This window comes from Stegodyphus dumicola, chromosome 3, assembly GCF_044657685.1.
Source record: "Stegodyphus dumicola isolate Sdum_Otavi_A_Nest chromosome 3, ASM4465768v1".
In the NCBI taxonomy this organism is placed as follows: Eukaryota; Metazoa; Arthropoda; class Arachnida; order Araneae; family Eresidae; genus Stegodyphus; species Stegodyphus dumicola.
In genome coordinates, this window is record NC_140770.1 from 267,465,481 (window position 1) to 267,489,791 (window position 24,311).

General features: G+C 35.7%; 2 protein-coding genes across 4 annotated transcripts in view; one reads left to right on the top strand and one right to left on the bottom strand.

Moving 5' to 3' along the window:
• Dgk (diacyl glycerol kinase 1) overlaps nucleotides 1–24,311 on the top strand; it is a 911,622-nt gene that overhangs the window by 332,177 nt on the left and 555,134 nt on the right. The gene's annotated exons all lie outside the window — the stretch shown is intronic.
• The window catches only part of LOC118198505 (uncharacterized), a 29,292-nt gene continuing 8,755 nt past the window's right edge, over nucleotides 3,775–24,311 (bottom strand). Inside the window, exons 2-7 of one of the 2 annotated variants that reach the window (XM_085814113.1) lie at nucleotides 16,751–16,994; nucleotides 11,778–12,205; nucleotides 10,765–11,663; nucleotides 9,329–9,401; nucleotides 7,131–7,308; nucleotides 3,775–4,679 (exon numbers count right to left, since the gene is read on the bottom strand). In XM_085814113.1, coding sequence (XP_085670239.1) covers nucleotides 4,379–4,679; nucleotides 7,131–7,308; nucleotides 9,329–9,401; nucleotides 10,765–11,663; nucleotides 11,778–12,205; nucleotides 16,751–16,994 — 2,123 coding nt within the window. In that variant the 3' untranslated portion in view covers nucleotides 3,775–4,378. Of the gene's footprint in view, nucleotides 4,680–7,130; nucleotides 7,309–9,328; nucleotides 9,402–10,764; nucleotides 12,206–16,750; nucleotides 16,995–24,311 lie in introns of both variants that reach the window. The other variant, XM_085814112.1, reaches the window with a different exon arrangement.

The following is a 24,311-nucleotide window of genomic DNA, read 5'->3' on the forward strand; positions in this document are numbered from 1 at the left end:
CATTGCCATTCCTTTCTTCTTCGTCACAAGGCTTTGCAATTTCTGGCAGAACAACAAGAATATCAATTTCATTCTGGTCATTATTAACATTATCATCATCTGTTTCTTCATCAAAAAATCTTTGAAGGGCTTCTTCTTATGTAAGATACGTCGTTCTAGGTATTTTGAAACAACCAGAACATGAACCAGAACATCGAAAGGAATGAGTCAAAAAGGAGATTGACTACCCGTTTCCTGCTGACGCTGCGTCAACGCAACACCTATTTTCCCTTCCTTCCCAACACAAATATAAATATCTGACTGATGTAATGCTCTGATAAACGGTGACCTTGACTAAAAATAGATCACTCATAAAGACGGCGATTCTTTCGTTAAATATTTTCAGCAAAAATACCCGGTCGAAAATTTTGCTTAAATTATGAGATTAATTATTATAAACAAAATGATCGTTGAAGGCAAATATTTTTTACAGAAAAAATCTTCATAATATTCCCTACACAAAATCATCTGCTGGTATAAAATATCTTAGGTAGTTATATTTATATACGCATTTATTTTGACCGTTGCGTCAACGCAACACCAGCGGCTAATGGGTTAATACAATTTGCATCAACGTATTTATGTGAAACTGGATTTAGCAAACTAGTTTCAATAAAAACTAAATACCGCTCGCGTTTAAACTCTGAAGATGATATGCGAATTGCAATTAGCAATATACATCCAAACATCGATGAGATAATTAGAAACTTGCAGCCACATACATCTCATTAAAAGGCAATTTACTGATTTTTGTGTTATACAAAAAGTATTTTCTTAAAATTATAAATAAAATTAATATGAGTCAGATATGATGATGTTTTTATTCGATGAAATGAAAGAAATGCGCGAAATATACATCATATTTGTGAACATTTATCTCTAGGGGTCGCCAAAAATTTTCTCTCTACAAAAGGGGTCGCAGTCGAAAAAAGTTTGCGCACCGCTGATCTAGATAGTTAAAACTAAAGTAATGGTATGCAACAATTATTGGAGATGCACTGGTGATTAATGAAATAATGAATGACAATTAATAACATAGGTAAGAATGAGTGACAATTAATGAAGGCACGATACATAAGCACATTGCCATAGGTACATTGGATATAAAGGTTGGTTATGTGGAAAGGATAGAGTTGTGGTTAAGCCGAATCACACAAGTACTGGCCTAATGCTTGCAGTCTGTCCATAATACGTTTGAGCTTTTTAAATACAGCTGGTTGGCGAATAAAGAATCTTTTATAGGCTGGATCTGTGTTGTAAAACGGCATGTGCCACTCTCGTGTTAGTGGGCAGAAGGTGACATAATGGTCCGGGCTACCTGGCTAGCCACACACACAAATGTTGGTGTTTGTTATTCTTCGCTCTAGAAAATATTCGGGGAATGGACCATGACCCGTCATAAATCTGGTGATGTGTGGCTGAGAAATCTGTTTGTCAAGGCTGACTTTGTGAGCGAATTCGTAGGTCCTTCTTCCTTGCGGAATAGAATTCCACTCTTCCTGCCATTGCTTGAATGCGGCGCTTAGAAGAGCCTTTTTTACATAGGATTTTGGTAATTTTATTTCCAGTTCTTCCGCATCGAGATTGCTCGCGGCTTCTTTAGCTAGTAAATCTGCCTCCTCATTCCCCTGGTGTCCAGCCTGTGCTTTATTCCAGAAGATCAGGATGCGTCCTTCGTGCTGATGCAGGGTTTGCTGAATGCGCCCTATGATGGGTGACCTGTGAAAGGATTCCGAATTGCATGAATTGCTGACAGGCTGTCGGTGTGTATTTGTGCGGTGAAGTAGCTAAATTGTCTCGCTGCTAGGATTGCCTGGCGTATGGCTTCGGCTTCCGCCTGAAAGACTCAGTTGCCTGCGCCCAGAAAGACTTTCCAAGACCTTAAGGTGCTTCCATTTCGTTTAATGTTATAGCTACAGCCTGTCGTTCCATTCACCTGAGAGCCATCTGTATAAATCTTAAGGGCATTAGAGTGATTGTTGTTGTCTTTAAGCATCGTTGTATAAGCATGGACATTCTTGCAGAAAAAGGTCGGGTGTACTTCCGCAACTTGTAGATTGCTCTCAAAGTCCTCCGGGGAGAAATGGAGGTTCTGGTATTGAGCAGGTTGCTTAAGGCCCTCGTTGTGGCCAAAACAAATGGGCGTTGAACGCTGTTCAAAATTTGTTGCTTCCTCGAAGTCATTGGAAGTGCCCATATGGCCGCCCCATAGATAAGTATTTTAACAGACTTGGAGCGTAACGTGTTGAATAAATGCCTATAGGAATCACGTTCCAAACGTAAACTATCTTCTACTGCGATAAGAATCGCTGGCCCTACAATGCCAGCGCTTTTAAGCTGCGCGCGTGCCCTGATCGGGATTGCCTAAGAAATACGCTTGGCGCTCAACGTGTTAAACGTGTGATTATCTCAGTTTATTCAGAACGTGTTTCGCTAGCCTAGCGCACGTTTCGTTGTTATTTCGCGGTCACGCTAGTAAGCCTCTTGGCCTTATCAGTTTAGTATCACGCCAGTTAGATTTCTGTGAGTCCATTTCTTAGGAGTAATTTTGAAGCGCGTTATTGCATTCGTTTATTTTTCAGTTTTGATTTATAGTCTACGTTTAGTTACCGCCGTAAATGAACGGTGTTTTTGTAACGCACGAAGTCCGTGCTTTCTGTTAAATTAGTTTGATTCAATAAAGGGTTATTTTGCACCTTTTTTCTGTGCTGGTATTTAATTCACGCCTGTGCGAGAATTCGCCAGGTTCATTGTAAGATCTAAGTTAGTGTATGTGGACAAGTAGAGATAGATCTTACAATTGGACTTTTCACGTTTTTCCGTCTGCCTATTTGCGTTTTGCTGAACTTGTGGTTTCTTCTGAGGAGTAAACCTTGAATGTTCGATAAACTGGTTCGCACGCACTTTCTCCGAGTTCCTTCTGTTATAAAGTCCTTCACGAAGGCATCCCTACCCTTAGGCAGATAGCCCTAGTGTGCTTTGCCGTAACCGATTTCCTTCTGCTTTGGAACTTTACCGCGAGCTGGAATAAATTTTCTAATGTCTGCGGGTTACGGACTTCGAGGAAATCTTGAGCTGATAATAGACGCGGTAGAATTACCACGATAAGTTCACTATCGGGTCTCTTCTCATATAATAAATTGAATATTTGGATTTTTCTTAGAATGAACTTTATCAAATCCTCGGAACAGCTTTGATATTTGCTAAACATTTCCGACTCTAGCTTCGCACGGTCTTTAACAACTGGAAATGCTTTTGATAATGTAGACTTGAAGTTTTCCCGGCTGTTCGATTCTGAACCTGGGTCCTCCAAAAAAAACTTTCCGATCCCTTTACACCAGCTAAGAGCTTGACCTCTGAAGTTTGTTTTCGCGATGGTGACTTTCTGCAGCTGGTTTACTGTGTATAAAGTAAAGTGCAGGTCCAGTTGCTCCAGGAAGGTCATCATTGAACCTTTGCCATCAAATGTTGCGGCTGTCTTCATAGCAGCACGCATCGTTTCCACGATGAATCCAAATCCTTCTATTGGATTCGCAGCCGTCTGAGGGACCTGAAAGGTCGGAGAGATCAACACAAACTTCCCGGACTCTAACGACATGGTCCTTTGAAAACTTTTCGGTCGCCAAATGTAGGATTTTCCATTGTGTAATTCTAAGTTACAGTTAAAAGTGAAGAATCTTAAGAACTAGTAAGCGAATAATCGCTTGAGTTCGTGAGACAGTAAGTAAACTTAGAAAGGGTTAAAAAATCCTTTATTATTAAAATAAGATTTAACAGAACTCAGTTTTGTGTTGTATAATAAAGCTGACACTTAGGATTGAACTTAAAAGACTAAGAATTAAACTAAACTAATCTTAACTAAAGAGATAAAGCCGAAGCTATTAAAATTCTAACAGAGTTGGCCCCTTAACGCTAACTAACTGCGAAGCTATCAAGGGTCTAAAGTACGACCGAGCATAATAAAAGCTTAGGAGAGAGTAGCCTAAAAAAGCGGACGCGTGCCGCCAGAATATCTGATATCTCTCTCACTAAGACAGTAGAACTCTGAAGTTAAATACCGCCCTTCCTCATTTGCATTCAGACGTGATTCTAAAATTACGTTCTGGCCGGAAGTGATAAGTTGAAATTAAGAATCGATAAGAAGGGAAGTTTAACTCAAAATTTAACTGTTAATAAAATTAAAATAATCCTTACAAACTAAAGAAGATAAATTTTTGTGAATGTGAAAGCCTTCAAGTATAATTCAAAGTTTTAGGCAGAGAAGATTTACGGATACTTTTCTCTTAACCAATTCAAAATTGTACATAATTTTCACATATGATTATCTCCTTATTTTGTCTTAATTTTTTTTTGAACATTTCTTAATTTTTTTCTTGAACTTAAGCAGCTCGTTGGTGCTATTGATTCTTAATCTTTCAGTTGTGTTTTTGAAGCTTTTGCATTTCCTGTGAAGAACTGTTAGTCCCATGACTGAGGATAAAGACATCAGTTCAGTGACGGTATCATAAGTAATGGGGACATTTTCCAAGTGGCGTTTGCAGTATTTCTGCAGTTCGTCCATTCCAAATCTGCAGGCAACATTCCAGATTTCAGGAAAGTCTCTAAGTGGTGTTAAAGTTAATCTATACTCTTCGAGGAACCTATAAAATGAATATGGATTTTAAAATGCATTGAAATTATTGTTTTCTGTGTGCATTTTGTTACTTGAATACCATACATTATTTCATAAAAGAAGCAAAGAATATCTTCCCATTCCTGTAGTATATTATCTAAACATAGCGTGGAATATTTTAATCTGTATTTAAAGTGAAGTGACGACAGTGCGCACATTGACGGTTCGACTGCATGTAAGGATTGATAACATGTTGCGATAAGAGTATTCTCACTTACTAATCTGTCTGAAACTATCTGAACACTAAATGAGTCATAATCCTGTTACTATAAAGAGGACTCTTTATAGTAACAGGATCATTTTTCCGTCAGCCTCCCTGAACTGAGAGGCTTTGAGGAAGATACATTGCTAATCGCACTATAATATGCATAAATTTCTGATCATTATGTAAAATAACGTTTTTTCTCTCTTCTTCCAACATGCCTTCATGGTGTAACGGTAGCACACTCGCCGCATATTGAAGAGGTCCAGCTTCGAGTCCTAGCGAGGGCATTGCTCATTTTTCTTGTCTCCTGCTTAAAACAAGACTGACCAGCGGGCAAGCGTTAAAGTTGCTGAACAGTTCGCACTGAGCTTCGAATATCGGGAAGGCCTGGGTGCATGGGAATTTCATGGTTTCCCCTGTGTGTAACGCGTATACGAGCCAGTTTCCCTTAGAAAGCCCTCCATGAAGTCATCCCTACCCTTACGCAGATAGCCCTTGCGTTCTTTCCGTAACGAAAGAAACCACAACCAAATCTGCTGCAAAATAACCCAAGGACTCTCCAGTGGTCACCGAAAATGTATAATTTTAGATTTTCATTAGCTTTTAAGCTTCGTTTTATATATTTTAACTTCATTCTGTGTTTGTTTTGTGGGTTTCTATACATTTTTGATTATACATTGTTTTAGCAACTATTGCTAAAAATTATAAAAAAATAGTCAATGCTGTCAAGTTCAGTACTGAAGTGAAGTTTAAGGTAAAACAAAATTATTTTTCGAAATGTGGTCACCATTCTAATCCATCGAAACACTTACATTTTGTTTCGGTATTCCTCAAAGCATTGGTATAATGCGTGTTTTGGTGGGGAAACACAAAGGCCGTCGAGTCGTTTCGGTTAGCTTGAATTGTCTAATAACACTAACTCCAAGTTTCATCTTGCCTAAAGAGGACAGATTCGTCAGAAAGTAAGGAATATCAGAGATAATAAAATGACTAGGGACATGACGGAAATTTACTACTGATCGAAATAACTTACGCTTCTCTGCTTAAGCGTCCTTCATTCAAAGATATTTTAGCATATTTTGCAACACTACAGGAATTATTCTATCTCGAATGATTTTACACTATGCGTTTCTTCTGTACAATTAAAATTTTCTGACAGTCAAATTCAGCTATTTCAAGTTTAACAGATGTAATTTGGTGCATATTGCTTTTGTAATTTTGATGCTTTAAACCTTAATGTGATTTCAGTAGCAAGAATTTTAGCAGTTTATGGGTGTACAAAATTTATGAATTGTGTCATTATTTGAATTATTTGACATGGGTTTAAAAACTTCAAGGAAAGATTGCTTTTCTTTGCTTATAAATTTAGGCTCTTAATAATTTTTAATGAGATTTTAGCATGGAATTAAAACCTCGAGCACTCTCATTTCTTATATGTTCCCATCTTAAATAGTTAGTTCGTTTATGCCAGTGGAACAACGCAAAAGAAAACTTTCTGCTTCACTGAAGGAATAACTTCGTAAAAGATGTCAGACCTCCTTTAATATTATAAGCGGTGACCCAATTTTTGACAGACGTAATGCAGTTTATCGCTAAGTATAAGAGAAATTTACGAAGACTGCAAAAGATCTTTATTTTAAAATAAATGGATATTCAGAAGGCACACGTGGTGCTTACAAAATCTGCCAGCACTTATACCGAGCCATTTAGAGAAGAAATTTAAATGTAATGCTAAATTTAAATATCTAATAGTCAAAGGCTATGCAAAGTAATTTAATCGCGAAGTTGGCTCGTACTTTACAAGCGTGAATTGAACTATCGGCAAAAAGTAATGTAACGGCGAAGACAGGAACTCTTGCCAAGAAGAGCATCCATATAGCCATCCATGTTCACCGTGAATCACTAATACTAAAAAACTTTCGGATAGCTTTGGAAATCCTAACTTTTGTAAAATAAAAAATGTGTGCAACTTGAAGTGCATCAGAAATGGCAGCAACTGTGCGTTCGAAGGCAAGTATTGCATACTACTACTATGGCTGGTGCAAAAATATTTCTAGTACAATAGGGATTGAGTGTTTAGTCACATGTAGGACATCCTTACTCTTTTATGGCTGCAATTTATGCTTTGAAAACACAAGTGTTTCATACACACATACACACACACACACACCTGTCAGTAATTTGAGAATATTTTTTGTTCTCTCCTCTTCTTACCTTATCATAGAGGATAATCCTTTGAAGCTTAGATCATCAAGCTTTATAGCTGACAGCTTCGGTGAGTTATGATCATCATCGAAGAGCTGAGCAAAAAAAGTACTCGATGCTTTCAAAAGTGTGTAGTAAGTAATTAATTCTTGAATCTTTGTTCCGTCATATACATTAAATTTGATCTCTGAAATTTAAAAGGTATACCTAGAGTAAATTATCAAAGATATAGATTTGTATAGGTAAAATTTAATACAATTTTTTTCTGTTCATATACAGATATAGATATTTATAAGATGAAAATACACAAATCAAAGTTGTAACTTAAATTAATCAATAGCCGCTTAATTCGTCATTTTCGTTTGGGTATTTGCCCTCTCCAAAAAATTGTAATAACTTTTTCTGCACGGAGTCGTTTCTAGGAATAATCCATATCATATGACTTCTATCACACGAAGACAACGTAGTTAATTCCAAACTTAAATGGGAACCTTATAAAGTTCTAGTTAGTTTAATTGTCCTTGGTAACTTGAACTTTAATCAAGTGCCTAGCGATCATTCGCTGGTCTTCTTACATTTATAATGTATAAGTCCGAAGAAGGGTATAAATACCTTTTGTTCTAAACTAAAACTTAGTGGCGTAACAACCCTAATGGGCCAAGGCCTGCCCGAAATCCGCTTTTTTGACCGTGGGCTCCGGGGTTCGTAAGCATATACCCTGAACAAGCGGTCAGCTTGTCGCAGGACCCCCAGTGTTTAGTCCCAAGCGAACTTTGTACTCATTTCATCGACCCAAGTGATGGAAATCAAGGCATAAAAGTCTGAGTCGACCTTGCCCAGCCCGAGAATTGAACCTGTGGTGCGGCTGCCGTTAGCCACCGCGCCACCTGGCCTCACCTTTTATTCGCTCAAAGAAATTCTAAAAGAGCGCCCCTCTGGAGATTGCAATAAATCCTGCACTTGGGCTTTTAACTTAAGATCGAAAATAAGAAACTAAACTATTTCTGTCAATTTAGAAGTCAAACAATGAAAATCAGCGTTAATTTTTGCAAATTTTCGCAGGATTAGTTTCGATGGTTTTACCGAAAGTTAGCTTCATTTTGTTCCTTTGTTTTCCGTGCACTTCACGTTTGCTCCTCCAGATAGGCTTTTCATCAAGAACTAAATAATTTAACTGCAGTTGCTATTCACTGGGCTTTTCACGCAACATTTTTAACCAAGCAGTTAAAAAATTCTCATTTCAACACATGCAAAGGCACATTCTTGTTCTAGGCGATTATAAGAATTCAGTTGTCTTTCCTTCCTTTCTTTAAATTAGCTATAACACTGCACGTATTTTACATAAATGTAACTTTCGGTTCATTTATTCTCCTATCAATAAAATTCCAAGTTTTATACTTAAGGACCCCATTCCGGATATAATTTCTTAGGATACTTACAGGATTCCTTGCCAGTGTCGTTTAATTTACATTGGTGAAACTAAAAGAGCCTTCAAATTTCTCTTTAAAGGACATAAGACATATGTTAAGAAAAAGGAAACACAAAAATTCTCTGTTGCTGAGCATTGCTTGTCCGAAAATCGCACTTTTCCTTTTACTGCAGCCAACATTATTCAAAAAACATCTTCTATTGGTAAATTAGATTTTCTAGAGGCGTTTCGTTTTAAGAAAATCTTTCTGTTCTAACGACCCTTATTCCAATCCATCATTACATTCAGCCGTTCAGGAAGCTATGTTTTAGTTTTCTTGTTTCTTCAAAAGATGGCGCCAGTAGTGAATCCTGATGAGCTATTTTTATCTTTTCATAAGATTGATGGTTCGATAAAACCATTGAAACTAGTAATGTGAAAATTTGAATGAGCTTGTGAAGCTTATGGATGAAGAAGTTATAGTTTGACTTCAGTTACTCAATAATCAACATCATTACAGTTTTACTATTAAAGCTATTGTTTTGTTAACGAACTAGAAAAATCAAACATAACCTTTAGAAATTTTAACTGGTATACTGCTAACAGGTTTAACTCATTACAAAAAATTTTCGTTAAACAGTTTCCTGCATTTAACCATCCATCAAAAATAATAGTAAATGTGCTTTTTCATATTTTAGTAAATAAAAAGTTGTGCCATGATAATTATTATGTTATACATTAGGCTAATGCAAACTTTTGTTCGATAAAATTAAAGTGGAACAATAGCAGAATAACTTACTCAATTCCTCTTTGTTGCTAGGTTCTCCAATGAGGTCAACTCGAATTCTGTTAACTGGGCCCAATTCAGTTGACTAGTTAAGAAATAAATAAATATTTGCTGTAGGATATATTAAATCAAAATTATTGTATTAGCATTGTAAATCCTGTAATAAAATCTTCGCAGGTTCTCTCTAATACACCGAAAGTGTACTAGTTTCCCAAAATTAAGAAAGATATCTCAATAAAGTGATAACTAATTCGAAAATGAGCAAATCCGTATAAAATTTGAATATGTGGTCAAATAAGCGTACCTCAATAAGGCACTGCGATCAGATTGCGTCATCTTCAAGGAGGGTTCCTGCGTAAAACTAAAGTATGCAATTTACTGGTGCTGCGATCGGAATACGTCATCTTCGAGGAGTATAAAATGGAGTGTTTCAGAGCGCGCGTGCAAATTTCCTTGTACGATTTCAGGGAAATCTGTGGTATTGAATTGTGGTGAAACAGCCAATTTATAATAATGACTTCCAGGCATTATTTCCCCAAGAACTGTGATGAAAAATTTTGGGAAACTATAGGCAAAGCAACCTCAAACATAACTGGTATGATGGCTAAATGTGAGTCTTTCTGTCGTTCATAGACATTGGCAAGAATTTTAAATCACAGATTCGGCATCCAGGAGGTCAGCCAAAGACGGACAAATGTTAAGACGAGGGCAGATGATCGATATTTGTTGCTATGGGCACGAAGGAATAGAACAGCAACTCAAACTCATCTAAGATCCTCACTTCCTGCAGCCACCAGAAGGTTGGTATCAACGTCAAACATCCGTAGAAGACTTCACGAAGGAGGTTTCCACGTGAGGGGACAAGCCATTTACGTGTCGCTCGCGTCACATCACAGAAGGTAACATTTGAAGTGGACACGTCAATATGTCCATTGGACGGCTGCTCAAATCGCAATCAACTGTTCTCTTTACGGATGAGTTTAGGTTTAGCCTCCAAAGCGATAATAGGCGTTATTTGACTTGGATAGAACACGGAACCCGTTATAGTTCATTAAGCATAGTTCAAAGAGATGCATACCGAGGAAGCAGTGTCAGTGTTTGTGTTGGTATCTATTTGGGTGTATGCACAGACGTGTATGTCTTTCCATGCAGAACCGTAAATGCTCAGTCCTATAAAGATGAAATCCTTGAACTGTTGCTATTCTTAAATGAAAATTTTAAACTCCTATGTTAAAGTGCGAGTGGCAGTCACTGGGAACACGTCATGCCATCCTAAATGTAAGTTTAGATATATGGATTTGAAAGGCTGGGGAATTTCCGTTTGAACTTAATATATATTTCAGTAAGTGTATGTACAGAAGTAAATGCAAAATTCTTACCATTACACGCACATAGAACAAAACAAATATAAAAATATGAAGTAGAAATAAGAAAATAAACAAACATACCGTTTTATCTGAGATGTCTTCTTTACTGGAGGTTGATACCATGTCATTATTCTTTCTTGAAATTTGTGTCGAGGAAGCAATTACATCTCTTGATTCATCTTCAAAATTAATTCGAATTTTTTCATCCCCAACATTCCTAGAAGCTTCCAGTTTGGCATTAGCGGGACTTTTCGCTGGTAATGATGGCCATGAAGAAGGCGTGTTCTCATTTTCATTTTTGTAAAATTTATAGGTGCCGACGTCAAGAGCTGGGCTGCTTTTTTCATTTTCTGTAACAAATGTTCGTTGCACTTCTGTATCGTATGTGTTACTGGATATGAACACGTCGAAATCATTTTTACGTATCTTTGTGATTTGATTTGATCTCAGGGTAAGATCAGACGTTTCAACACTTCGGTTTGGTGTAATAGAAGATGTGGTTTGAACTTCTTCGTTTTCTGTCTCTTTTCTATTGAACAAAACAGCCTCAGATTTAGAAATTTGCGAACATCCATCAATTGTTGATACTACTGTACTTTGCGTTCCTGTGGTCAGAGATTCCGTTGAGTGAAACGTATAAAACTCCTCTTCAGAAATTTCCGCGCGTTCTTCTAGCTTTGCATGTAACGAGGTTTTCACAGATGCAATTTCCTGGACTGGAAAGAAATACGCCTCATTGGGAGAAATTTCCGTACTTTTATCCAACATTATAAAATCCGATGTCTGCGTAGCACTGTTACTAACTCCCAGGTTAGAAATCTCGCTTGGTTTACATTTTGGTTTCAAAAATTTCCTTTTGGATTTATGAGTTATGCAGAATGATGGCAAATCCGGCGATCCGAAATGTCGAATATTTGAAAGAATGCTGACAATTTCGCTATCGCTAAAAAAAGATGAAAACTTTTTGGTGACCGCTAAAACTTCATCGACATCTAAGGCCATTATGTCTATGCAGGACAACAGTTTATCCCTTGATGAACTGTTTCGGTTGTGCTGTAACCACGCAATGGCAGCTTCGAGCAGCCGAACTTCACTTTCATCGACATCTAAGGCCATTATGTCTATGCAGGACAACAGTTTATCCCTTGATGAACTGTTTCGGTTGTGCTGTAACCACGCAATGGCAGCTTCGAGCAGCCGAACTTCACTTTCAATATTTAATTCTGGCAACTCAAATATATGAACCAGAGTATTCAAACTTGCATGTCTTAGAGCGGAAGAATTCAACACCGTTTCTGTATCATTCATAACAATATTTAGGCATCTCTGACGAATTCCGTCGTGTTTTACTCTGTCAGCAGCGTCAAGTACTTCGTATACATTATCTCCAGTGATCTCCACGTTCATGAGGCAAGAGATGCAAAGGTTTTCTAGGGATTTTATACTGTATTTCAATGAGGCTTCAAGCCCTTGTTTGAGAGCAAATGCAGAATAACTGTCAATGTCATCCAAATAAATATATCTGTAAAAAATATGAATAGTATTTTTAAAATATGATTAAATGTTTATACAAAATTTAAGGAAACATTTATAACGGAAGTGGAGCATTTATACGTGGCTTTAGAACATGTTTCACTAATTACCGTATTTGTCGGCGTATAAGACTCACCGCTTTTGTATACACATTTTAAAGGATAAAAACATTTTTACTGACCATTATAATGAATTTGCAGTATTTTAAATATAAAATAATACAAATACAAAGTAATACTTTCTGAAAACACCCAATATATCTGGAAAAAAACACCTTTTAATCTTCTTCATCAAAACCCAGATACTAATCTCCAAAGCTAAATGAAGAGTCACTTGAAATATCTTCTAAATCAGCATCTGAGTCCTCATACCACAAATTGTCCCCTGTACCCTGTTACCATTTTCTTTAGCATACGCAATCATGCGTAGCTTGTATTCTGTGTTACAGCACTGTCGACGTTGGTTTTGAGCCATAACTTACCAATAAATTAAAGAAAAGTGTACGGTAGAAATTTCACACACTTAAAAGACGTTCACAAAAACTGCAAAGTTTAAACGAACTCAGCTGTGATCTTCGATGACAGCACATGCTTATTTACTGAACTCTACGTAACTGTAATATCCCCACATTCGCAAATAAAAAAAAAAAATTATCGACGTATAAGACTCGTCCCGTTTTTCAGACCTATTTTCAATGGAAAAAAGTGCGTCGTATACGCCGGCAAATACGGTAATTGTATTTATGACTCAAACTTCATTCAGAAGATGAACATTAAGAGGTACACTGTAAAAAAACAGGACAATTCTGTATCTCTCCTTTTACTGGGCCAATTGATGAAAATTCAGTTTGTATTTCTAATGTCGCGAAAGCGCAATTTCAGATGTATATTACATTTACGTATAACATTGTTTTAACGTAGTTATTCTGACACAAAATCGGAATTTTTTCTGAAAGGGCAGATCTATTATTTTCCATATTCCAATTCTACGACTCAAATAATGCCTAAATATGAAGTTTTGCAAAATTTGATGAGAAACCTAAAGAGAAATTAAAAAATGTATATTTGCAGACTTTAGTTTGCGCCAAGAATAATATTTCGCCTCTTGGCGAAGTTCATAATTTTATGGTAACCTATTTTCCTTTCCCGCTCATTGTGCAAGACCGGGAAAAAGGTTCACCGTTAATTCTTTAAAATAATTTCAACAAAGGGCATAAAACACATTTGGTGTTATTATCGTTTTATAACAAGTATGGCAAACTTCAAAACACGCCAATAAATAAATTTACTTCTATATTTGGGAATTTTGAATGAAAAGCTGTAAATTTTTGCAGGTATGTTTATACATACATTAAGATAATGGTTAGAAATATGTTAAGGTAATGGAAAAAAATGTATAGGAAATTCAGTTTTTTTCAAAAATTTATAAAAAATTGTTGAAAAACGCAAATTTAAAATCAAATCAGAGAAAAAGCTGCGGATTTCATTTGGATCGAATTGAATTTAGAATTGTGAAAGAAGGACTCATGTAAGTGTAAAGAAAAGACATGTTAATAAATATGTAGGCAATGCTATTAGCATTGAGAGGCTAAAATTTTCAGACTTGATTTTTAAATATATACTCATGGGATTCTTACAAAACTTCTCACTTTGGCATAATTTGACACGTGGATTCGGAATATGGATTAAAATTGTTATGTCATGTTAGAAAATGTCCGATTTTTTGTGTCCATAAACCTATGTTGAAAATATTTGCTATATATAAATCTACTATATATCCTAAGATTTATTCGCGCTTTCGAGACATGAAAAACGCGTGTTAAATCTTGTCCATTGGCAAACTCCGTTCGAGGAATTTAATACTGTATTTCAATGAGGCTTCAAGCCCTTCTTTGAGAGCAAATGTAGAATAACTGTCAATGTCATCCAAATAAATATATCTGTAAAAAAAGATGTGAACGGTGTTTTTTAAGTATTATTATAGATGTTTACATAAATTCAATAAATATTTGTAACGAAGGGTTTTATATGTGGCTTTAGAACATGTTTTACTAATTAATTATATTTATGACTGAAACTTCATTCAGAAGATGAACTTTAAGGGGTACAGTGGGAAAATAAAAGAACTATTCTGTATCTCTCTTTTTGTTGGGCAGATTGACGAACATTTAATTTGCATGTCTCCAATGTGCGACATAGGAAGTATTTAACTCTAACGTAGATATTCTGATACAAAATCAGACTTTTTTTCTGAAATGGCATATCTATATTTTTCCATATTCCGATTCTGCGACTCAAATCACGCCTACAAATTAAATTTTGTAAAATTTGGTGAGAAACGTATCAAGAAATTGAAAAAATTTATTGCTGAGCACTTTTTTCAGTTTGCCCCAAGAATGATATTTCGCCGCTTGGCGAATATCTTAATTTATAGTAACTTATATTGCTTTCCCTTTCATTGTTTATGAACGGAAAAAAATATGCACCGTTCATTTTTTCGAATAATTCCGACAGAGTAAATAAAACCCATTTGGTGTTATTATCGCATATAACAAATATGACAAATTTCAAAACTAGCCAATATATAAATTTACATCTATCTTGAGAAATTTTGAATGAAAATCTATAATGTTTTGCAGGTATGCTTAGTGATATATTTACTTTAAGGCAATGGTAAAACTTTTATAGGTAATTTAAATATGTTTTCCAAAAATTTATAAACGTTTCTAAAAATTACAGAAAATTTGAGAAAAAGCTCAAAATTTTATTTCTATTTAACTGAATTTAGACTAATGACAGATGTAAGTGTAAAAAAAGGGCAGTTAATAAATATATAGCCACTGCAATTAACATTTAGAAGGTAAAATATTGAGAGCTGATTTTTTAAATACTACCTGTGGGATTCTTAAAACAAAATTGGAATTTGGTATAACTTGACACATATAATCGAAATATGCATCAAAATCACGCATGTAATTTCAGAACAAGTACGATTTTGTATCAGAATACACATGTTAGAAAAATTGCTATATTTGAATCTATTGTTTATCGGAAATCGTGCTTTCGAGGCATGAAAAACGCGTGTTAAATCTCATTCATTGGCACAGCAGAACGACGGATATAGAACTGTCTCATTCGTTTCGTAGAAGGCGTACATAATTGTTCGTACAAGGTTTGTTGAATTTTCATATTTTTAATGTGGAATTCTCATTATATTATTAATTTCAGTTTAAAATTCATTAGCATGTTAATTAATATTATTAGGTTTCTCGCAGCTGTTAATGAATTGCTGGAAATTTTAACATAGTGATCTCGATCTCTTCATTACGATACTGCGCCGCCCGTCACAGAACTGTCATTGAAGACGATCAGCTAATTGCATTAACCCATTAAAATTACCATCCAAGCTATGATGCTGCCATTTATGAAAGAGTGATGTTCGATGATGTTCTGTGTCCCCGATTCCTGTACCTCAGTGTCTCCACAAACTTACAGTTTTCTAGATCTGAAGACGCTGCACCAGACTGGAGCAATCATATTGAGACATTGTTTGTGCCGCTTTAGTCTTGTCCCTTTCGAATGGGTAGTTAGTGGAGCACAAACACTTTATACTTTGGCTTTAAGGTCCCTTCGTGTGAATATGTCAGTCGTACAGTATTGACAGGTATTTTCTTATGAGGCGAAGCTGAAATAGTTAATGTGTCAAGAGTGGAGGTCGGTTATTGATTTCGCTTGGCGACTATAACAACACTGCGATATTGTTAATTGGGGGTAATTCTTGATCGATCGAGTGCGGCTCTCCAAACAACTTGTTTGAAATTGTTTCCAGAGTCGAGAAATAACCGAATAATAAATGCTTAAGAAATGCGAGATATCTTTGAATGACTGTCCTGGTTCAATGCCTCCGACAGCATGCCAGCCCTAAATTTCTGCCATTCATCTATAAGTTATTTTGTCTTTTCTTTTTGCTTCGTTGTGTAACGCTTAACACATTTGACGCGCATTTGAGAAATTCAGTAATTAGCATATGTTCAGATCCCCAACCTTGATTCGTCGTAATATACGGTATATGCGCACAACCATCTGGATGCGCAGGAATTTTCAGCCACACAAATTGAACTACGCTTCGCAAAGTTATTAATTTGCAGTATTTGCAGTATTATCAGCTCTTGGAGGCCAGTGTAAATTTTTGAACATTTGCTACTGTTTCAATCACATATGAAACATATGCTCTAATTTTCTCTTTCACCACATATTATCAAAACCGTTGACATAGACTCTGATTAATAATGTAATTGCAAAATTAAAGCGAACAATTGAACTAAATTTTAGGAAGCCTTACACCTCCCCAATTTAAAATATCTTATTCACATTCTAATGATTAAAATATCAAATGCATGAGCATTTCTTTCAAGCTAATTCTAAAAAGGGTTTAGGTTTGCCTAGTTCTAAAAATAAAACTTATTATAAGTTGCATAATTTCTTGTAAATGATTTGCACGAAGGTTTCTGAAAATAAAATTGAGTTAATTTTACCTAATCATTTGTTCCATGCCTAAAGGTCCGACATCAGTTTCAGAAATGACAGAAGCATCCTTCTCCTTGTAGAATCTGTCAGCTAGAATAGGACTTCTACAGGAAAGGATGAGTTTGTGCGCGGGAAAAACTCTCTCTGATGTTCCAACAACTACACGGAATTCTACGTCTGTAAGCAATGTTTTTTGTAAGAGGAGAGACACTGAAGTCCTAATGTCATCAACTTCATCAAACTTCTGGTCTCCTAAAAGAGTAAAATAGTTTACAAAGGAAATCAAGGAACAAAAAGTATGACATAGTTAATACCAAGCATAAATGTTACAGTATATTTAATACATATTTGATAGCAAGTATTGAATATAAAATTAATGCAATTTTTATTTCATTTCGTTTTAGAATGCATTAATTGAATATTTAATTCCTCTTATTACAATTAATTAATTTTAATTTCTATATATATTTTAGCCCAAAAGTGTTAATAGTTTAGTGTTTCAAAAAGCAGCCTGATTTTGCGTTGTTTCGCTTTTCATTCAAGCCTGTTGCTATTCGGCAGAATGTAAGCTATTTCAGATTTGACCTGCTTTTATTTATTGATGAACAAACTAAGCTATGTAAATGTAATATATACAGATCTTAAATATATTACTTTTCTTACTTTTTAACCTGATCTATTTTTTAAAAAAATGCATTTAGTTTAGGATATAACTTACCCACAGACAATAAACATTGAAATGAAATTAATAAAAAAAACAGTATACATATATTAAACAATAAATAAAAAAAACTTTATAAGTATTTTATAGACTTTCATTACATATATTTTCACTTTTTATGTATACAGAAGGAATATAATATTCCTCTTTTAGTCTAAGTCCATATTCATCTAATATCCTGCAAAATATTTCACGGTTTCACCTAGGCCATGTCTGTTCTTAATCTCTACTCATAAACAATATTAACTGTTGAAATAAGTGCTTTGGATGATTGTTAAAATATATTTTTTTTTCAAAAATGTTTTTATTTTCTTTCATCGTTTCTATTCAATTTTAATTATCTATTATTTGTATTTATTTATTTCTCTTTGATGTCGAATATACTAGATTTATGATTTTCAGTAATTTCTCCATAATTATAAAGAAATCTAAGTTATCTGAATAAACTATTTTTTTTTCTTTTCGTTAACTTTTTTCCGATTTTTAGCTATCATATGATTCTATTTTGTCAACTCCTATTTTACAAACTGAAATGAAATTTGTACGGCAAGTAACTTAATGTCTTTGCAATGCATCCTTTTGGCAAAAGCGTATTACATTTTATTTCCTTGTGCGAAGTAAAGGAAGTATTGTAATCACGAAAAATGTTGGGTACCATATATTAACGAAAATATCCATTTTGACCGCTATCGAAAGCAATCGAAAATATCAGTTTTGACCGCTATCGAATGCAATTTAACGATGTTTTTGCGGGACATCTGTACTTAAGGACAGAATGAAGGATTCTTCCCCCCCCCCGAAAAAAAGAAATTATAAAACTGATTTAAAACGAATTTTTTCGAGCGTCTGTAGAAGTTTTAAAGAAATCTCGCCATTTTTGATAGAACAAACAACTTTATTAGTGAAACTTTCAGAACAAATGAAAAACATTTTTAAGCGCGTGCATCTTCAAGCTCGGATATTTTATGCGCGAGGTTTATTTACATATCCTAGTGGAATTATGTTCGTAAGGTAGCAACGCAAATACGTTACACTCTCAAATTCCTTCCTTCACGGGGAACTTTTGGAAAGTTTTTTTTTTCTTTTAATTCTATGGAAATTTTGTGGAACTTTCAAGAAAAATTTTCAGTTTAAAATACATTATTATTTTTTTTTACAATACAATGATGTTCAAGCATATCCGAAACAAATACAATTAGATACCTGACAAAATGAGTGCAAGTGCTTTCAAAGAAGTATTTTAAATAAACATATAAAATTCAATATTCTAGTATTAGAAAAATTTAAACAATGAAGTTTTGAACTTCCTGGAATATATAATTTTAGTTGTGGGATGTTTCGATACAACGACGACTTATACTGTCAGCATTTTAACACATTCACGCCAGCACGGGCCACCGGTGGAATATTCTGTGCAACTTGCTGTACCTGTAAAGATGCTGAGTTAAGCAGTACTAAGTTTCCAGCTCCAGGAGGTGGGTGACTGAGCATTGGTATTGTTTCTTCACTAGGCTTTCTTGTGCGATGTTGGGATGCCAGGCCAGAAGATGTTATTGGCTGAGGTAAATAAATTTCTATTTGCGACTTTTGCAAATAATTTTAAATTTCCTTGCACAAATAAAACCTCTTGAACAGGAGGATTCTGTTCAGTGTACAAGGACGAACTTTCTATTTGGTAATATTGTAACGTTGCGCGCCTCCAACTTGCACGCAACCAAGAGGTGACTGTGAAAACTGTATAAAACACAGAGTCTTGTGAAGGGTTTAAGTCCCTTTTTATTCAACGTAAAAATTACAATGGCGTGCTCTTGACGCTCACAGACTGTGCCAACTCGGCAGTCAAATAAAAATAATAACCTGAAAAGAAACTAAAGACAAGACTCTAACTACGAGGCTCTCTAAAATAACTAACTCACCGCGTTTTACAATATCGCTGCTAATTCAGCAGACTTGAAGCTCACTTGAACGATTAACACTACTTCCCGCCAAGCACATAGGCCGAAACGCGGGGTTCTTCAATTTCTCGCTAACTACCTCCGCGCTCGTGAAGTAAGAATATCACACCGAACTCGTTTCCTTCTATTTAAATCAGAATACTTCCGCTGATAATTTGAATCCTTGCGCGTTCTACTAAAATTTACATATTCTGGCATTGGCAGTTCCAGGGGAAAGTAAGGCTTGACAGGAAAGATAGTTTAAACTTAAAATAAATGTTAGTTAAAATAAATATAAACCCTACATTTGCCGCTGCCAAAATTTGGAAAACTTCGAAGCAGGTCCTACAAACGACCTGTTGTAAGTTTCTCTAATTCTGAACTAACTGGCGAGAACCTCGTTTACACAAAAAAATATCTTATGTAACAATTTGTATACTAAAATTCTGTTGCTCGTTATAAAGCTCTCTTCTTACAGCAACTTTTCCTGGACTTCATCAATCAATCTTGGTCTTTCCTTCCAGCATCTGGAAGGAATATAAGTATCAGTATCTTTCTACATACATTATAATTTACACGTTCTTGACACAGTAAATTTTTGTTTTTAAACGATTCGTTTTTCTTAGTTATTGCTTAATTCACATTCATTCGATTTTTCAAGCATTAATTTAACTTTACCCTGGCTCCCCACCGTGTGTGGTGTCAAACGGGAATATTCGTGTTTTAGTCTTACAACACTTCCCCTAACCACCATGATTTGTTAGAATTCAACGACCAAATAGACACACCTTACTCGACATTCTACCACTCAATGAGCTACTTTAATATTCTTAAAAATTCAAATGTAGGTGGAGAACCCTACAAAACACATTCATTCTAACTTCCCCCTCATTCATTTTTAAACATGCAGGCTTTCGCTCTAAAGCATGACTTTATCTACAATTTAATACTTAAATTTTGACTTCATTGCTTTTAAGCATTCACTTTTAGCATCTACAATTTTATGCTTCTAGACTAAATTCTACTTTTACATAACATTCAAGTATTTACGTACATTTACAAGATTTTAATACATATGATTTTTACAATTTACCATAAAATGAATAAAAGAAAATAAATTTTTACTTTACTCATTTTTCGCCAAACTGGCGGCACTGAAACTAAAATTCTTATTAGTACAAGAATACGAAGTTATTTTTATCTTCGGCCAAATTTTGGCTTTAACATAACAGAATTAGTCTTTCGACCAACAGAAAATGCTTGTTTTTAGCTTTTACACTTAAAGAAAATGATACTTTTGCCTTAGCTAAATGAAGTAAAACAAAACTAAGTCTCAACCGAGACATATTGACTTTCGTCAAAACATAGAACTTCATACTTATGCATAACATTTCGGAACAAAAGAGAAAAAAATTTATAGAAGGTTTTAACTTATCTTTGAGTTTTCGATGCTTGAAACTCCGTCATTCGTTTTTGGCAAAATTGTTCCCAAGTTAGAGGTTTCATGGATGTTAATCTTCTCCTTACTGCCCTCCGAGTGTCGTCCACCTGACTTTTACTTTTGCGACCTCTACATGCTGGCCTCTTGGCGGAGTAATCGTCTGGTTGTTGGCATTTCCGTTTCTCCCTGGGACGGCTGGTCTTGACGTCCTCCGGTCTGGAGTCCTTCTTGAATTTCTTCTGTTCGTCGTATTTTTGTGCTTCCTGTTGTCGTTTCAGTTTCCGGAACGGCGGCCTTGCTGGCACCTGACTCTGTGGCCGTGTGCGCGTTCTCCTTGATGTATAATTTTTCCTGCAATCCTTTGTAGGTGGTGTTTTTCTCTTTACCATGGTTTCTTTACCCGGTGCATCTGTATTTTTGTTTTTCTTAAACGCTGGAGTTTGAAAATTATTTTTTCTTTTTGATACCGACGTCCGGGTTGTAGAAGGGCTAGGTCTCTCTTCAGTTCTCTGTTTCTTGGGTGGTGTAATAGTTGTTGTAGTCTCTGGACCTTCTACTTCGTTTAGACTTGAGTCCTGGAAGAAACTTTTAAGGATTTCAAAATCATTTGGATTATAGTATTTTTTCACCTGGTCGGGACTTGCTTTACAGATTTCCCCTCTCTCGTTCTTAAGATATAAGACTACTCCTTTGATTTCCTGAATTACATAGGGGCCTTCAAACTTTGGAGCTAGCTTTGCCATAAAATTGTCTGGGGCACTTGATAAAGAAAATTTCCGCTTCAATACTTTATCCCCAACTTTAAAATCTGCTTCACGGCGTTTTCTATCATAATATATTTTCTGCCTATTTCTTGCCGTATCCGAGGTTTTAAGCGCCTGATCAATTAGCTTTTGCACATGTTTTTGTTTAAACTCCTGCTCTCTTTGTTGCACAAAGAATAATTTATCTAAAGGCGTAATTAATTTTCGGCCTAAGAATAATTCTGCTGGAGTTTTCCCGTAGTATCATGATGTGCCGTTCTTAAAGCATAAGCTAATTCATTTATGTAGCCATCCCAGCGCTTGTGATGTGTGCTCACGTAACTGCGAATTATTTTTACTATATTTTTATTAACTCTTTCTGCTATGTTAGCTTGTGGTCTATACGGAACCATTTTGATATGGCGTATGCCAAGTCCATTGCATATGTTTTCAAATATTTGACTAATGAATTGTTTTCCGTTATCGCTAATGACTTTTATCGGTGCACCGTATTTTAAAATGTATCTGTGTAAGAATGCATCTGCGACTGTTTTGGCTGACGCGCGTTTAAGTGGAACAATTTCTGTCCATTTTGAAAAATGATCTACTATTACTAAAAGAAAACGATTTTTATTTAACTCGCTCTGGGGGAAGGGACCAAGGAGATCTATGCCTAAAATTTCATTCGGAAATGTAGCGCGAACGCTATTTAAGTACCCGGCCGGGCTGTAATTAATATCATTTATTAACTGACATTGATTACAGGACCTGACATACGCCGTTACTATTTTGTATAATTGCGGGAAATATACCGCCTCGCGTACCCTTTTTATAGTCTTTCTGACCCCTAGGTGGCCCGCTGTTTTTTCTTCGTGCAACTCCTTCAAAATGCTTAATCGAAGCGAGGCTGGGATGACTGGCTTATACTCAAGATTTTCGTTTGTTGTTTTCGTATAAAATAATAAATTATCTATTATTTCATAGTTTTTTGCTCTATTTCTTATCGCATCGATATCTGTGTGCTCAAAGCTTTCGGGGTCTTTCAAATAAGCATAGATATTTCCAAATTCAGGATCAGCTTTCAGTTCAGTAATAACCGTATCTCTAGAATCTAAAATTTTTGAAGTCAACACAGCGCATTTAAGTTCATTTCCTTCATCGTCCAGTTTTATACGAGAAAGTGCGTCAGCTACATTGTTTTCCTTACCCGGTTTATATTTTATTGTGATATTATATTCTTGGAGTTTTAAAGCCCATCTTATTAACCTGGGCGTTAGGTTTTTCCCCGAGTAAAGTCTACCAACAGCCGCATGATCCGAAAAGACTGTTACTGGCGATTTGCCGAAATAAACTCGAAATTTGTGTACAGCCATTAATACGGCTAATGTTTCTCTTTCTGTAGCTGTATAATTCCTTTGTGTCTGATTCAACGTTTTACTAAAAAATGCCAGCGGATGGTTATTTTGCATAAGAACCGCACCCACCGCATAGTCTGACGCATCTGCTGCAATTTCCAGGTTTTCGTCCCCCTCCGGGAATTTTAAAACAGGGGCATTAATGAGCGCTTCTTTTAATCTTTCAAAAGCTGTGTTAGCTTCCGCTGTCCACGTAAATTTAGCCCTTTTTCTTTTGATTACTAAGAGTGGTTCAACAATATTAGCGAAATCTTTTATGAAAGATCGATAGTAAGAACATAATCCAAGGAAAGAAGAAAGTTTCTTGGCGGTGTTGAGCGGTGGGAAATTCTTAATAGCTTTTATTTTTGAATCTTGCGTTTCTATACCCTTTTGCGAAATTTTATAACCGAGATATTTAAGTTCTTTAGTTGCGAACTTGCATTTTGAGGCGTTAATTGTAAGACCGGCCTCTTTTAATAATTTAAAAACTTGTTCTAAATCATTAATATGTTGTTCCAACGTACTACTCGTTATAATTATATCATCTAGATAAATTAAAGTTGACTTTCCTAGGACAGGCTTTAGAACAATGTCCATAGCTCTCTGGAATGTTGATGGAGCCCCACACAACCCAAAGGGCATGCGTAAAAATGCATAAGTGCCCGATTTTGTTATAAACGCGGTTTTATGTATATCTTCGGGTCTCATAGCTATTTGATAGTAGCCAGACGTTAAGTCCAAAGTAGACATATATCTTGTCGATTTGATCTGTCTAATGATCTTGTCTATAACCGGCAAAGGGTAAACTGGAAATTTGGTAATACTATTTAGTTTTCTGTAATCAATAGCAAACCTCCAAGCCCTTTTATCCGAAGGAGGAAACTCGTTCTTTTTCCTACATAGTACGACTGGACTCGCGTACTCACTATTTATGGGCGTTATTATTTTATTCTTTAACATCTCCTGAATATGTTCTTCGATGATTACGTCTTTTTGTTTGTCATAGCGGTAAGGTTTAGTCTTACAAGGTTTTTCGGCATTTAATTGAATCTGGTGCGCCACTATTTGGCAGTTTCCTGGTTTTCCTGAAAATAAATGAGAAAAATTACTCACCACTTGCTGTATTGCTTTCCTTTCATGGTCATTCAGATGGCTAAGGTCCAATTGCGGTGTCTCCACAGGTTCCACCACCCTCTGGTCCATCTCCAACACCACGGAACTATCTTGAAACTTTTATTTGGCCCTCGCGGCCCTTAAAAACTCCATACCTAAAATAAGAGAATGCTGCAGATCTTTCACCACAGAAATTAATACTTTGAGACTTTCCTCTTTT